General features: G+C 41.3%; 1 protein-coding gene across 1 annotated transcript in view; it reads right to left on the minus strand.

Moving 5' to 3' along the window:
• plb1 (phospholipase B1) overlaps positions 1 to 12,964 on the minus strand; it is a 142,513-nt gene that overhangs the window by 5,380 nt on the left and 124,169 nt on the right. The window contains exons 52-57 of the mRNA XM_067985133.1: positions 9,770 to 9,835; positions 8,240 to 8,334; positions 6,977 to 7,058; positions 6,445 to 6,549; positions 5,177 to 5,272; positions 1,342 to 1,416 (exon numbers count right to left, since the gene is read on the minus strand). Coding sequence (XP_067841234.1) covers positions 1,342 to 1,416; positions 5,177 to 5,272; positions 6,445 to 6,549; positions 6,977 to 7,058; positions 8,240 to 8,334; positions 9,770 to 9,835 — 519 coding nt within the window. The remainder of the gene's footprint in view (positions 1 to 1,341; positions 1,417 to 5,176; positions 5,273 to 6,444; positions 6,550 to 6,976; positions 7,059 to 8,239; positions 8,335 to 9,769; positions 9,836 to 12,964) is intronic.

The raw sequence follows: 12,964 nt of genomic DNA on the forward strand, positions 1-12,964 counted from the left end.
GGAAGTTATGCTAAACCTTTATAAAACGCTGGTTGGGCCGCAGCTGGAATATTGTGTTCAATTCTGGGCACTACACATTAGGAAAGATGTCAAGGCAGAAGAGATTTACTAGAATGGTGCCATGGATGAGGGACTTCAGTTATGTGGAGAGACTGGAGAAGTTGGGGTTGTTTTCCTTAGAACAGAGAAGGTTAAGGGGAGATGTGATAGAGGTGTTTAAAATCATGAACGGTTTTGACAGTGCAAATAAGGAGAAACTGTTTCCAGTTGCAGAAAGGTCGGTAACCAGGGGACACAGATTTTAGGTGATTGGCAAAAGAGCCAGAGGCGAGAAGAGGAAACATTTTTTTACGCAGCGAGTTGTCATGATCTGGAATGCACTGCCTGAAAAGGTGGTGGAAGCAGATTCAATAATAACTTTCAAAAAGGAATTGAATAAATACTTGAAGGGAAAAAGAATACAGGGCTATAGGGAAGGAGCAGGGGAATGGGACTAATTGGATAGCTCTTTCAAATCATAGAATCATAAAATGTTTACAGCACAGAATGAGGCCATTCAGCCCATCAAGCCCATGCCGGTTCTTTGTGAGAGCAATCCAGTTAGTCCCATTCCCCTGCTGTTTCCCCACAGCCCTGCAAATTTTTTCCCTTCAAGTATTTATCCAATTCCTTATTGAAAGCCACAATTGAATCTGCTTCCACCACCCTTTCAGGCAGTGCATTCCAGATCATAATTACTCGCTGCGTAAAAGTTTTTCCTCACGTCGCCTTTGGTTCTTTTGCCAATCCCTTAAATCTGTGTCCTCTGGTTCATGACCCACCCGCCAATGGTAACAGTTTCTCTTTATTTACTTCATTTAAACCCGTTATGATTTTGAACACTTCTATCAAATCTCCTCTTAACCTTTTCTGCTCCAAGGAGAACAACCCCAGCTTCTCCAGTCTATCCATGTAACAGAAGTTCCTTATCCCTGGAACCGTTCTAGTAAATCTTTTCTGCACCCTCTCTAAGGCCTTCACATCCTTCCTAAAGTGCGGTGCCCAGAACTGGACACAATACTCCAGTTGTGGCCGAACTAGTCTTTTATAAAGGTTCAACATAACTTCCTTGCTTTTGTACTCTATGCCTCTAATTACAAAGCCCAGGCTCCCATATGCTTTTTTAACCGGTTTCTCAACCTGTCCTGCCTCCTTCAAAGATTTGTGCACAAAGTGCCGGCATAGGCACGAAGGGCCAATTGGCTTCCTTCTGTGCTGTACCTACTATGATACTATGATGTGCAAACTAGAAGTAGCTGCCAATAAAGTTTATTAAGCCAGTTTATAAAGCCCCCTACTTACAGAGGTAGGACACTTCAGCTTGGTTCGGTCATAGGTGAAATTGTTGTAATTTTGCTTCCGTCCAATTGGCTCCAGCTGCAGGAAGGCAAACGGAGTAAAGCACATTCAGTAAATATGAATCTCTGCACATGTCTGACTGAGAATGGGGAGAGAGACAGGCACGTAAGTTTGAAAAAAAGAGTTGAGGTCCAATTATATCGTCAGTTAAATAATTATTGATTTTTAATTTTTTTAAAACGAACAGTGCTAGCCCAGTTCCTGAAAGTTGTAAAATTCTGCAAATCAATAGCAGCCTGGTAGCTCCATCAGTGGAACATGAACAATTAACTGGAGGAAGGCATATTGAAATTATAGCCTTATTTAGGAAACAGTTGGATACTGTGATGGAGGGTTGAGAGAGGGGAGACTGCAGACCCTCCCCCACCATGGGAAGAAAATTTTAGTTTTCTTGTCAGCTGAATTTTGCCAGTTCTCAGCTGAGCCACTAGGCGGAGTAATTCAACAAATGTCCAATTTCTGACCCAAACAGAATAACTTTCTTTGTTTAAAACAGCAATGGCCCAGTGAAGTCTCTTGGAAATCTTTAATAGGTTAGTAAACAAGACATTTTACACTGTCAAAACATGCCACCATTCATATTGTAAACGTAGAAGATACAGGCTTTAAAAAAATAACAGACATAGCTTTTGATTTCGCATAATCTTTCGCTGACAGCCAATGTATGGACACTGTTATAAGCTGCCCTTATACTGTATACATTCTTTCTATTGGTGCTGATTCTCAACGCGTGGGTCTCGCAAACTCAGCTACAACCCAGAAATACACTTGTCTGGATTCTCTAAGGCTGGTAGCTGGGAACATCCTGGTAAAAATACCTGCCTGCTGGACCTTAGCGAATCATAGAATCATACTGCACAGAAGGAGGCCATTAGGCCCATCGTGCCTGTGCCGGGTCTCAGAGTTATCCAATTAGTTCCACTCTCCTGCTCTTACCCCATAGCCCTGCAAATCCTGGCAAGTTAATTTTCAGGTTGCAGTTGGCTATGAGAGTGGGACACCGGGAGCTGGCAGCAATTGTATCGGACTTGGTGCAATAAGAAGGGTATCTTTAGCCTGGGTTGTCCCTGGCTGACCCAAGGAACCGAATCTCCCTTCAAGCGCTGCAACGAGATGATAAAGGGCCTTTAAAATGAATCTTCGGCAACTTTAAACATCTTTGTATAAAGTAGTAGCCACGATGCCATTGTATAACTCATTATGGTCAGTTTTGGGTTACAGGAGCAGTGCTTTTATATTAGACTTATTTTAATTCAGATGCCAGGAGGTAGGTCCCCACGAGCTGACTGATCATGCCACTAAATTCTGTTCCCTTGTCACAGTGTTAGAATTGTAGATCAATGTCAAACTAAGCAGATTAGTCTGCTCCCGGGTTAAAGAAGATGCTCGGAGGCAGCCCATTGTATGCTGGTCGCCTAGAATCCGAAATACAACAAGGTCACAAGCAGCCTGTGCTGTCTAAATAGAGATGATTCTAAGAACCGAGAAGGAGCTGCAGGCCAGAGAATCTGGGCTACAGTCCTGTAACTGTATCTAGGGATATAGGAACAAGAGTAGGCCATTCAGCCCCTCGAGCTTGTTCCACCATTCAATCAGGTCATGGCTGATCTGCACCTCAACCCCATTTATCCGCCTTTGCTCCATTTCCCTTGATACCCTTACCTAACAAAAATCTGTCTATCTTGGTCTTGAAAGCTCCAATTGTCCCACCATCCACAGCCTTTTGGGGGAGAGAGTTCCAGATTTCTGCTACCATTTGTGTGATAAAGTGTTTCATGATTTCGCTCCTGAATGGCCTAGCTCTAATTTTAAGGGTGTTCTCTTGTTCTGGATTCCCCCATCAGAGGAAATAGATTAACTTTACCTATCCTATTGAATCCTTTTATCAGTTTAAACATCTCGATTAGATCACCCCTCCATCTTCTACACTCAAAGGATTACGCTAAGTATGTAGGTAGCATGGGATCAATGAATGATCCCTAGCTTTATATGCTCTGTATTTTCCAAGATGGCTGGGATTGTGCAGGTTATATTGCAGGGCAGAATCCAGAGCAACAGGAAGACAACTGCATGCTTGAGTATAGTTCATTTGTTTTAAAATTTGCGATTTGTAACTTTATAATGGGATTGGTCCATTCAGCCTAGCAAGCAAGAGACCAAATCGCTGGCCTGTAAAGGCGGGACAAGCTGCTCCAACTAGAGGCTGCCAGAGAAGAAGATGGTATCTTTCTCCAGCTGGGCGCACCATCTAGGCTGCAACACCATCAAAAGCATTTGAAAGTAAAATGAGCATCTGAGTAAAAGGGGATCTAATAGAAGTGTCCAAAATTTGGAAAATGTTTGAGAGGGCAAATAGTGAACGATTGGGGGTAACTCATGGGGCAGGAAACCCATGGGATTGTGTGGAACGCCAGTTTTACACCCCGTCCATGACTTCAACGTAGAGTAAAATTGGGCGGGGTGTAAAACCAACACCGCACCCTATCCTGTCAGTTTCCCCATGGACGGGTTAGATTAAAATTGGCCCCATTATTTCTGATCGGTGAATCAGTAACAAGGGGACTTAAACTTAGCATTAGTGCTCGAAGCATAAGGAGCGAAGGTTAGAAAAAATGGTTTCACAAGTGGCTTTATTAGCCTGTTGAATGCATTACCACCAGGGGCTACCGAAATTATAACATTTAAGAGAGAGTTAGTTAAACACTTGAAAACTTAAAAGGGTACAGGGAAATGGGATTAGACTAGATTGGTCCAATGTGGAGCAAGTACCGGCACAGCTTCAGTGGGACGATGGTCTTCTTCAATGCTGAAATCTAGCCGATTCTATAATTAATTGCAAACCAGCAGTCTGGAATGCATTACCTGGTAATCCAAGTTCAGACACTCTCCAACCCAGAAACCTTGAAGTTATCCTGAGAATGGCAGCTTGGAAAATGAGTGACTAATTTCACAAAAAAAAGCTATCCGTGACACAAAGTTCGGAAGCAACTTTCAGTTAAAATATTAATGGGTTTAAGTTGCTCTGCTTAATGTGTTTGTAGTTGTTAAGTCATTTAAAAATACAGGTAAATGAATTTTACACAAATGGGTTAAGCAGATGCTACCTGAGGAAATTAAAGTCCAAACTGCCATGTTTCACCTGTACTTTGTACATTAAATGCCACATAGACACAAAAGCCATTGAAGATAGAGGAGAGGAGGCAAAACCAAAAGTACAACAATAATGGCTTGCCCTCTCCAGAAGGCATTTTAATTACTGAACAGTACTATGTACACTTATGAGAGCACGAGATAGCTCTTTTAGTGTATCACAGTAGATCACAAGTGGCATATTTCCTAGGGTAGACTTAAAGCTAATGTAAAGGATGGAAATCCTCCTACCTCACAAAATCTGCTATTTCCATTGGCTATGCTATGGCAATATATGAATAGAAATATCAAAATGTATGCCAAGGAGCTTTGATATGCTGTGGCAGCCATTTTTAACACCTGCCACAAGGGAATTGTGACTAATTTGGCCCATACTCGCTATTATTCCCTGCCCTAAGGGGAACAAAAACTAAAAATGTTTTTGATGCACTGCTAGAGAAAATGCTAGGCCTTAATTCCCATTGGCGTTATTTCAATCATCAGTAGCTGACCAAAAGAGGTGAAATTTGTGTGGTGGTTTCTAACTACTGAATCTGAGCTCGCTGCTCCGAAATCTAATTCACAGCCACTGGTTTAACGAGATATTTTGTTAAGTGCCAGTATGATACAGGTAAGGAGGAAGCAATACCATGTTGTTCCATAAGCCAATGGCCATCTCGGCTTGCCCTCGTTCACTTAAGTGGAAGCAATCTACTGAAAAGAAGCTCAGTTCCAGCTGGCCGATCTGAAAAAAAGAGCAGACTAATAAATTATAACGTTAAAAACAAAGTCATTTTTTACTTGACTGAAAATATATGCTGTATCTCATGGGCTTAACAACGCAGGCCATGGTATAAATAGATGATAACTTATAGGGGTTTGTGTGATGGGACTTTCATCTCCACAGGCAAGCATGAAGCTCACTAGCAATAAGGTCACAGGTGGCGGAAACAAATGCTAGCAGTAGGAGACTTAATGATTGGGATATAAATAGAGTGTGATTATAGTCTAAAATAGTATATTGCCTCACTGGTGCCAGGATGTAGGACATTAAAGAGCATCCAGGCTTAGATTTGGTCTTAGTCCATGTGGGAAGCAGAGTTCATAAGTACTCTTAAAAGGGAATTAGATAGTTGCTTAAAGGAGATCCGCGTCGGTATCCTCTGGTGGGCCCCTCTTCCACTGTTTCACCAGGAGTACTGGCCTTCGATCTTGCCCCCGCTGACTCAGAGGACATTTGGAGCCCCAGCCCCTGGCCTGCCCTCTCTTATGCCACAGGAATTGCCCACAAGGACAGGACAGAGTATATCCAGGTCCTAGCCTAAATTCAGGTCCGTGTGGCTGACTCCTGCTGAAGTTATGACGGGAACAGCCTCTGATTTTCGGGGCCCATTTGTTGATGTCCTGAACATCATCAGCCAACCCTTGGACTGATCCATTAGAAAACTGTTGAGAAATGCATATCTATCAATGTGCTGTCTCCGGGCAGTAGTAGGAGAAATGACTGGAAACAGAACCTGTTCTCTTCCACGTCCAGGTTGGCACAAATTATCTTGCACAGTATGAAGAAGCATCATACTAAACAATTATTGCCACACACAGTGAAGCCCTGGAACTATTCCAGTTCTTTATGTATTGGGTTGGGGGTGATGCATGCAGTTGGACATGGAATAAAAAGAAAAGAAAGACTTGCATTTCTATAGCGCCGTTCACGACCTCGGGACGTCCCAAAGTGCTTTACAGCCAATGAGGTACTTTTGAAGTGTAGTCACTGTTGTAATGTAGGAAAGATTTATACAGGGAAGTTGGCCATAATGTAAAATCTGCACCCGGGATGGCTAAACAATGTATGACTATAGACAAGATTCATACCTCTACGTCTGGATACCAGAATAAGACCAATAAAATGAAACTTACACTGTTCAGTGGAACTATTGTGTTTGAAAAATAGGGTTGCAACACAACAGTGAAGTCCTCACTTGTGTCATATTTTCCATTGTAAATCAATGAAGTCAATTTGGTCTGAATAAAGAAAACAAATGGTAGTTTATATTATTTAGCAAAGAAACAGATAACACATAGCGCAGCACTTCTGCTGTCATTGGAATAAAAAAGATTGCGAAGAGACATGATCAAGTCATCCCAAACCCAATCCAGATATCATCTCATCTGTCCCCAGGGGTGAAAGGATGGTATTTGAATCCACTAAGCCACCAATCATTCTTTTTAATTTTAGGTAAATTATTTTTCCCTGTCTCCCTCTTTTGATGTGCTATTGCAAGCACAGTTCTGTGGCCAGAAACAGGGCTTCCAGCTAACAATAGCAGATGCTTGGGTACAGGTAGTTTGTTCCTTTTATAGTCAAGGAATAGTGTGAAGCATGGAGATTCTAAAATTGGAGGAAGAACTTTCTCTCTTACTTTAAATATTACCAATATTGTGTGCATACCTGATAGTCTCTGTTAATTCTCATAATTTCATGTAACTCAGGAGAGTTTTCTCGCAGTTCTATAAAGCAAGGACAGGTGTTCCTGTGTAAAATGACAGCACAAAAACAAATATAAATGTATTTTGGAAAAGAGATCAACCAGTGAATGTCTGCAGGTGGGGGAGCGAGGGAAATTTTCAAACTTTATTTATTGTGAGGAGCTTTACAAATTAAAATAGTACTTCCAATGCTGATTAGTCATGACATGATTCCTAACATTTCTATTCACCATGAATTTCCAATTGGCTCACCAGAATGATGTCCAAACATGGTAAGAACTGTAACCATTAAAGTTGGGCTAGCCAATGGCCAACCTGAAAATGTGCTTAGAATACAATGACTTATTTTAGTAGCCATGGAAACATGCACACAGTGTTGCAGAAAGTAAGGAAAGGCTTGTCAATGAAAGGATAAAGTCAAGTATGCAGCCCATCAATTTTTCAGTTCTTCTCAACTTGGCAAGGTAGTTGCTCTCATCTTTTGCTTCTCCATCGCTCTCAGCTTGCTGTCACTCTCTCCAGTCTTATTTCAATCTTATCTGATGTTGTCTATCTTGTTACCTCTCTCTGTATTCCTTCTCCTCATGCTGTTTCCCAACTTGCTTCTCCAATTTCTCTCCCAGCATGTCTCTCTCCTAGCTCATTCCGTTCCTCCTTCAGCTTGTCTCCGTTACTTATGCTCCCCATCTTTCTCCTGGCTTGTCTCGCTCATATCTGGTTCTTTCCATTTCTCACTTGACATCTCCCTTCTCCACCTCTCTCCAACTTGCTTTTCTCCTTCTTGCCTCTCTGCCATTCTTCCACCTTCATTCTTACTGTTTGGACTCTTTCTGTCCTCCCTGTCATTCCACATTTTTGCAGCGCAATATGAATAGTCAGCTGTACTATCCCAAGCTATAACATTCTGTCAACTGCCAATAGACCACAATAGCACTAATGTGATCAACCAACACCATCCTACGTCCATCTACACCCAGATGCTTAAATAGATTACCAAATAGTTTGTGGTCTTAAAAAATATATGTCCATAGATTTATTTCATGGCAAAATTCTTTAAAACCAATACTATTGAAAAGCTGATCTGCTGTTTGATGAATTCCTGCATTCTTACTGTTTGTCGTGTGCGCTGTTGTGAGTCGTTGGCATAACTGCTCAATGTCTTATTCTTTTACCAGTGCTACAACAAGCATCCTATTCAGGTTAAAAAAAAGTTGTCGCCACTTACTTCTCGAGTATTGCACAACCGATTGTCTCCTGTTTTATTCTTCGAAGACCATTCATCTCAATTATTTGCATCATGTTTATAAAAGCTTTTGGTACCTGTTTGAATGAGAATTAAACAAAAAGCTCTAAGGACGTATAACATGTTTTAAAACCATCCTACACAGCTTATTACTGTGAGCTGATTGCAGTTGTTTTATACCCTGAAAATTAGATTGATTGTCACAAGACCTCAGGCCGCGACTGCCACCAGCATTTTAGATCTGAAAATATTAATTTCATTATTGTATTAGTACAGGCTGTTAACATTGGAGGAGTAGTTTGCAGTGATATAATCTAACTTGTTGCATCTCCTAGAACGCTTACAGCCAGCGGTCAGTCTGTCTGGTAGGTCCTAGAGGTGAGTGCAATGGGCTAACCCACTGCACACGTCATACTCACTCCCCGACATAGTCACTTTACAGTCCTCCTTATCGTAAAGCAGCGATAAACATCTCGTGCAAGAAGGAATTTTAAAATGAAAAGTGTATTTACGGATAGTAAACAATGTCCTTTCCTGTCAATCTTGGACTTGGAATGGAATCAGCAAACTGGGAATGATCAATCAGATTTTAAATAACAAAAGGAAAAAAATAACTTCCCTGGAACAACACATGGTTAAATGGAATGCAAGGGGAAAAAAAGCCCTGTCTGGTTTAGTTCAGGGAGATTTGGTACATATGCATTAGGAACGTAACACCTCTTGCATATTAATACTAATTGAAAAAATATGCTTGTCTTTAAAATGGTTTTGCTACATTTTCCTTCAGATATTCTGCAGCCAGTAACATTTGGAGATATTATCAAAAGCATTTTTATTGCCATTCGAAGGCTGCTGGTGCCAAGACTGAAGATGTCCAGAGTCAGCTTCAGCCAGCAATATCTCTGTACTGAACAGTCGTGTCTGCTGAGAATCAGGCAGAGAATATCCATCAAACGTATTGACCATTAACATGTGTCGGGAGCCGCACACAATATCCAGACCACCTACTCAGGCCTTTCTCTGGGTTTGGAGAGATTTCTGAGGCAGCCTGCTTAAAAATGTCTCACATCGTTTAGATGGTATTTAGTTATGGGGGAGGTGGGGAGTAAGAGTTTCATAACACAAGGGTAGTGCAGACCTCAACAGCGCAATGGATTTAAAGAGGCCATGTAATCATTTGGACGAGATTATTAGGTTGAATTAGGTCCTTGAATTGCCAATTGCAAGATGCCATCGTGTTTACCTATCGGGTAAACGCTACCCAGTGGCACAGTGTATTGGTACATTGAAATGCCATGCCAGTGAATTGCATATGGCTGTGATTTCCTACATAGTGAATTCCCAGTCTCAGCTATGTTGTCAAAGGAATACGGGGAGTCAAGAAAGGCAATGCCCCGACATGGCAGAGGGGAAATATCGGAGACAGGGTCAATTCAGGCCATTTCCTCACATCTCTGTCTGTCTCGTTCAGAGCAGCAAAGGTCTGGGATCAAATTTAATTCTACCCTTTACCTGTTTGTGCAGCATATCCAGCGCCTCCTGAATATGTTTCACGTAATTATCTGAAGAATAAGTCTCCTGGAAAAGAAGAATGCCAGGGATTAGTGTAGACCGACAAGAATCCTGTACCTGCCTGTTACGGAGAGGAGGATAAATCTGGACCAGGAAATCAAGCTGACACAAATATGGCTACTTTTGTCACATTTGACTGAAAGCTGACTTATCCTTCAAAAGCTCCACAGTTGTGTTTTGAACAGGTTTCTGTGAGCTTTTAATTTTTTTATACACTCACGGAGACCACACACTGAATTCCCGATACGCACTCCCAGAGTGTGAAGCTCTACACTGCGAGTGTTGAAGATGAAAATTTCCCCTTATGTTCTTCCGTTTTAAAAATGAAATATTTCTGACAAAAGTGCTGGCAGCTCCCAGTGACACAAAAATACTGAAGCCCTATTCCTGCTGGTCTCATCACCAAAAGCTAAATATAGATTTCTAGCAGATACTGGACATCCAGATTACAGAAAGAACTTGCTTTTATATAGCACCTTTCACATTCTTAGGACCTCACAGCCAATGAATTACTTTTGAAGTGTAGTCCCTATTGCTTTGTAGCCAAATGTGGCAGCCGATTTGTGCACATAACCCACAAATACCAAATGAGATAAATGACCAGTTAATTTATTTCTAATGCTGTCGGTTGAGAGACACCAGGAGAATTCCCATCTCTTTTACAAGTTCTTTACACCAGTCCTGGATGGGTTTTCTTGATGGGACTTCTTCAAATAGTGCTGTGGGATCTCAGTTTAAGGTCTCATTCAAAAGACAGCACCTTCAACAATACAATACCCTCTCAGTACTGCATTGAAGTGTCAGCCTAGATCATGCACTCAAGTCCTGCAAAGTGGGGGGTGGGGTTGAACCCATAATCTTCTGACTCAGACACCAGTGCGACCATTAAGCCAAGGCTGACGTTACAGGTTACAATCTATTTATGATAATTCAAAGTTGTTCTTGTGCTAAAAGAAAATTGAATAATCCAATAATTTTTGAATTGATTAATTTTGAATTAGGAAGTGTAGGGTACGCTTACCCTGCGGAATTAAGAACGCAGGGTCTGTAAAAGTTCAATTGAAAAGACTCAGTTGCAGTTTAGCTGGTTTATGTAAAATTAACCCTGGCTTCCATGAATATTTTTTGCAGATAATCAAGAGTGGAGATAATTAGGTTCCACTGAAAGTGAGAATCTCATTTTAGTGCGGTTAAAAAAAAAGTCTCGTCAAGAAAGCCCATCCAGGACTGGCATGAAGCAAATGTAAAACAGATGGAATTGAGCTTATGGACCCTGTTCTTTGAAGTTGTGCTTTGTGATGCCAAATTTAGCATACAAAGCAACGAAGCTGATTCATAGAAAATATAATTCCAAACTCTATTCACAACTCTCTCTCGGTGTTCTGAGCTCTGGCTTTTCCATACAGAGTTGGCCCTCTGTTTCAATATATTTTCAGCTCCTGGCACCCACCACAATTCTCCTCGCTATGTGTGATATTTTTGTAATATTTCCTTTTAACTAGCACTGGGGTCAATTTTTGTGAGGCATATTTTCCTCATTACAGTTGCATCAGGTTTCATTCATTTCTTTGGTCACTTAAGGATTGAAATTCCTCCGGTTGATAAACTTACCGAAATAGTTACCAGGAAGCCCAGCTCTTTTGTTTACTCATGTTAACTTTTTCGCAAAAAACTGAGATGGCAGGAATTTCAGTCTTCTCCCCTTCATCTTTTTGAGTGGGAAGAGGCTGATGTGAAGAAGCATGTGATTTATATACCAGTTTCAGGCAACCCAATTAATAGGTCACCCTCCTCACAAAACAATGGCTTGATTTTAGATTTGATAGGTAATTTGTACCTGTACATTAAATATACATTAAATGGTGTTAATTATGAGCCCATTGGCACTTCAAGAAGTTAAATAAAAGTTAAGTTCAAGCCAGCTTTGGAATAACAAGAGTTCATACCAGTGATTTTCTAAACAGGAAAACCTGATCGAGGATACTTGAACAGAATGGGCTATAAGTTGGGCCATGTCGCGCCCGTTTTTTTAGGTGCTACACAGCCTCCTAAGGTCCCAAAATGGCGTCCGGAATGCGCATGCATGTTTCTAGCGTGAAGTGCAATGTAAATTAAGGAGAATAAGTGTTAGATCAGTGTGCAGCGCTGATTTATAGAATCGTAGAATCGTTACAGCACAGAAGGAAGCCATTAGACCCATCGAGCCTGTGCCGGCTCTTTGTAAGAGCAATCCAGTTAGTCCCATTCCCCTACTCTTTCCCCATAGCCCTGCAAATTTTTTCTCTTCAAATATTTATCCAATTCCTTTTTGAAAGCCACAATTGAATCTGTATCCACCACCCTTTCAGGCAGCACATTCCAGATCATAACTACTCGTTGGATAAAAAAGATTTTCGTCATGTCACCTTTGGTTCTTTTGCCAATCACCTTAAATCTGTGTCCTCTGGTTCCTGACCCTTCCGCCAATGGGAACAGTTTCTCTTTATTTACTTTATTTAAACCCGTAATGATTTTGAACACTTCTATCAAATCTCCCCTCAACCTTCTCTGCTCTAAGAACAATCCCAGCTTCTCCAGTCTATCCACGTAACCGAAGTCGCTCATCTTTGGAACCATTCTAGTAAATCTTTTCTGCACCCTCTCTAAGGACTTCACATCCTTCCTAAAGTGCGATGCCCAGAATTGAACGCAATACTCCAGTTGTGGCCGAACCAGTGTTTTATAAAGGTTCAACATAACTTCTTTGCTTTTGTACTCTATGCCTCTATATACAAAGCCCGTAAGCATTTTTAACTGCTATCTCAACCTGTCCTGTCACCTTCAAAGATTTGTGCACATATACCCCCAGGTCTCTGTTCCTGCACCTCCTTTAGAATTGTACCATTTACTTTATATTTAAAGGGATAGATACCATTTTGGCACTCAATGCTCCAGCCAATGCACTGTCATACCTACGAGCAGTTGAACATGTCGTAGACAGCCTGGAGGGCCCCCCACCAAAGCTATTTAAAGGGACAATGCAGGATTTACAGGTTTGTTGCAGGATTATTGCTTCTGGTTGCTGATGCATTTATAGCTGTTTTTGGAGGTCTCCTATACTTGAATACTAGGACTAGGGGACATAGCCTAAAATTT

Source organism: Heptranchias perlo, chromosome 5, assembly GCF_035084215.1.
Source record: "Heptranchias perlo isolate sHepPer1 chromosome 5, sHepPer1.hap1, whole genome shotgun sequence".
Classification (NCBI taxonomy): Eukaryota; Metazoa; Chordata; class Chondrichthyes; order Hexanchiformes; family Hexanchidae; genus Heptranchias; species Heptranchias perlo.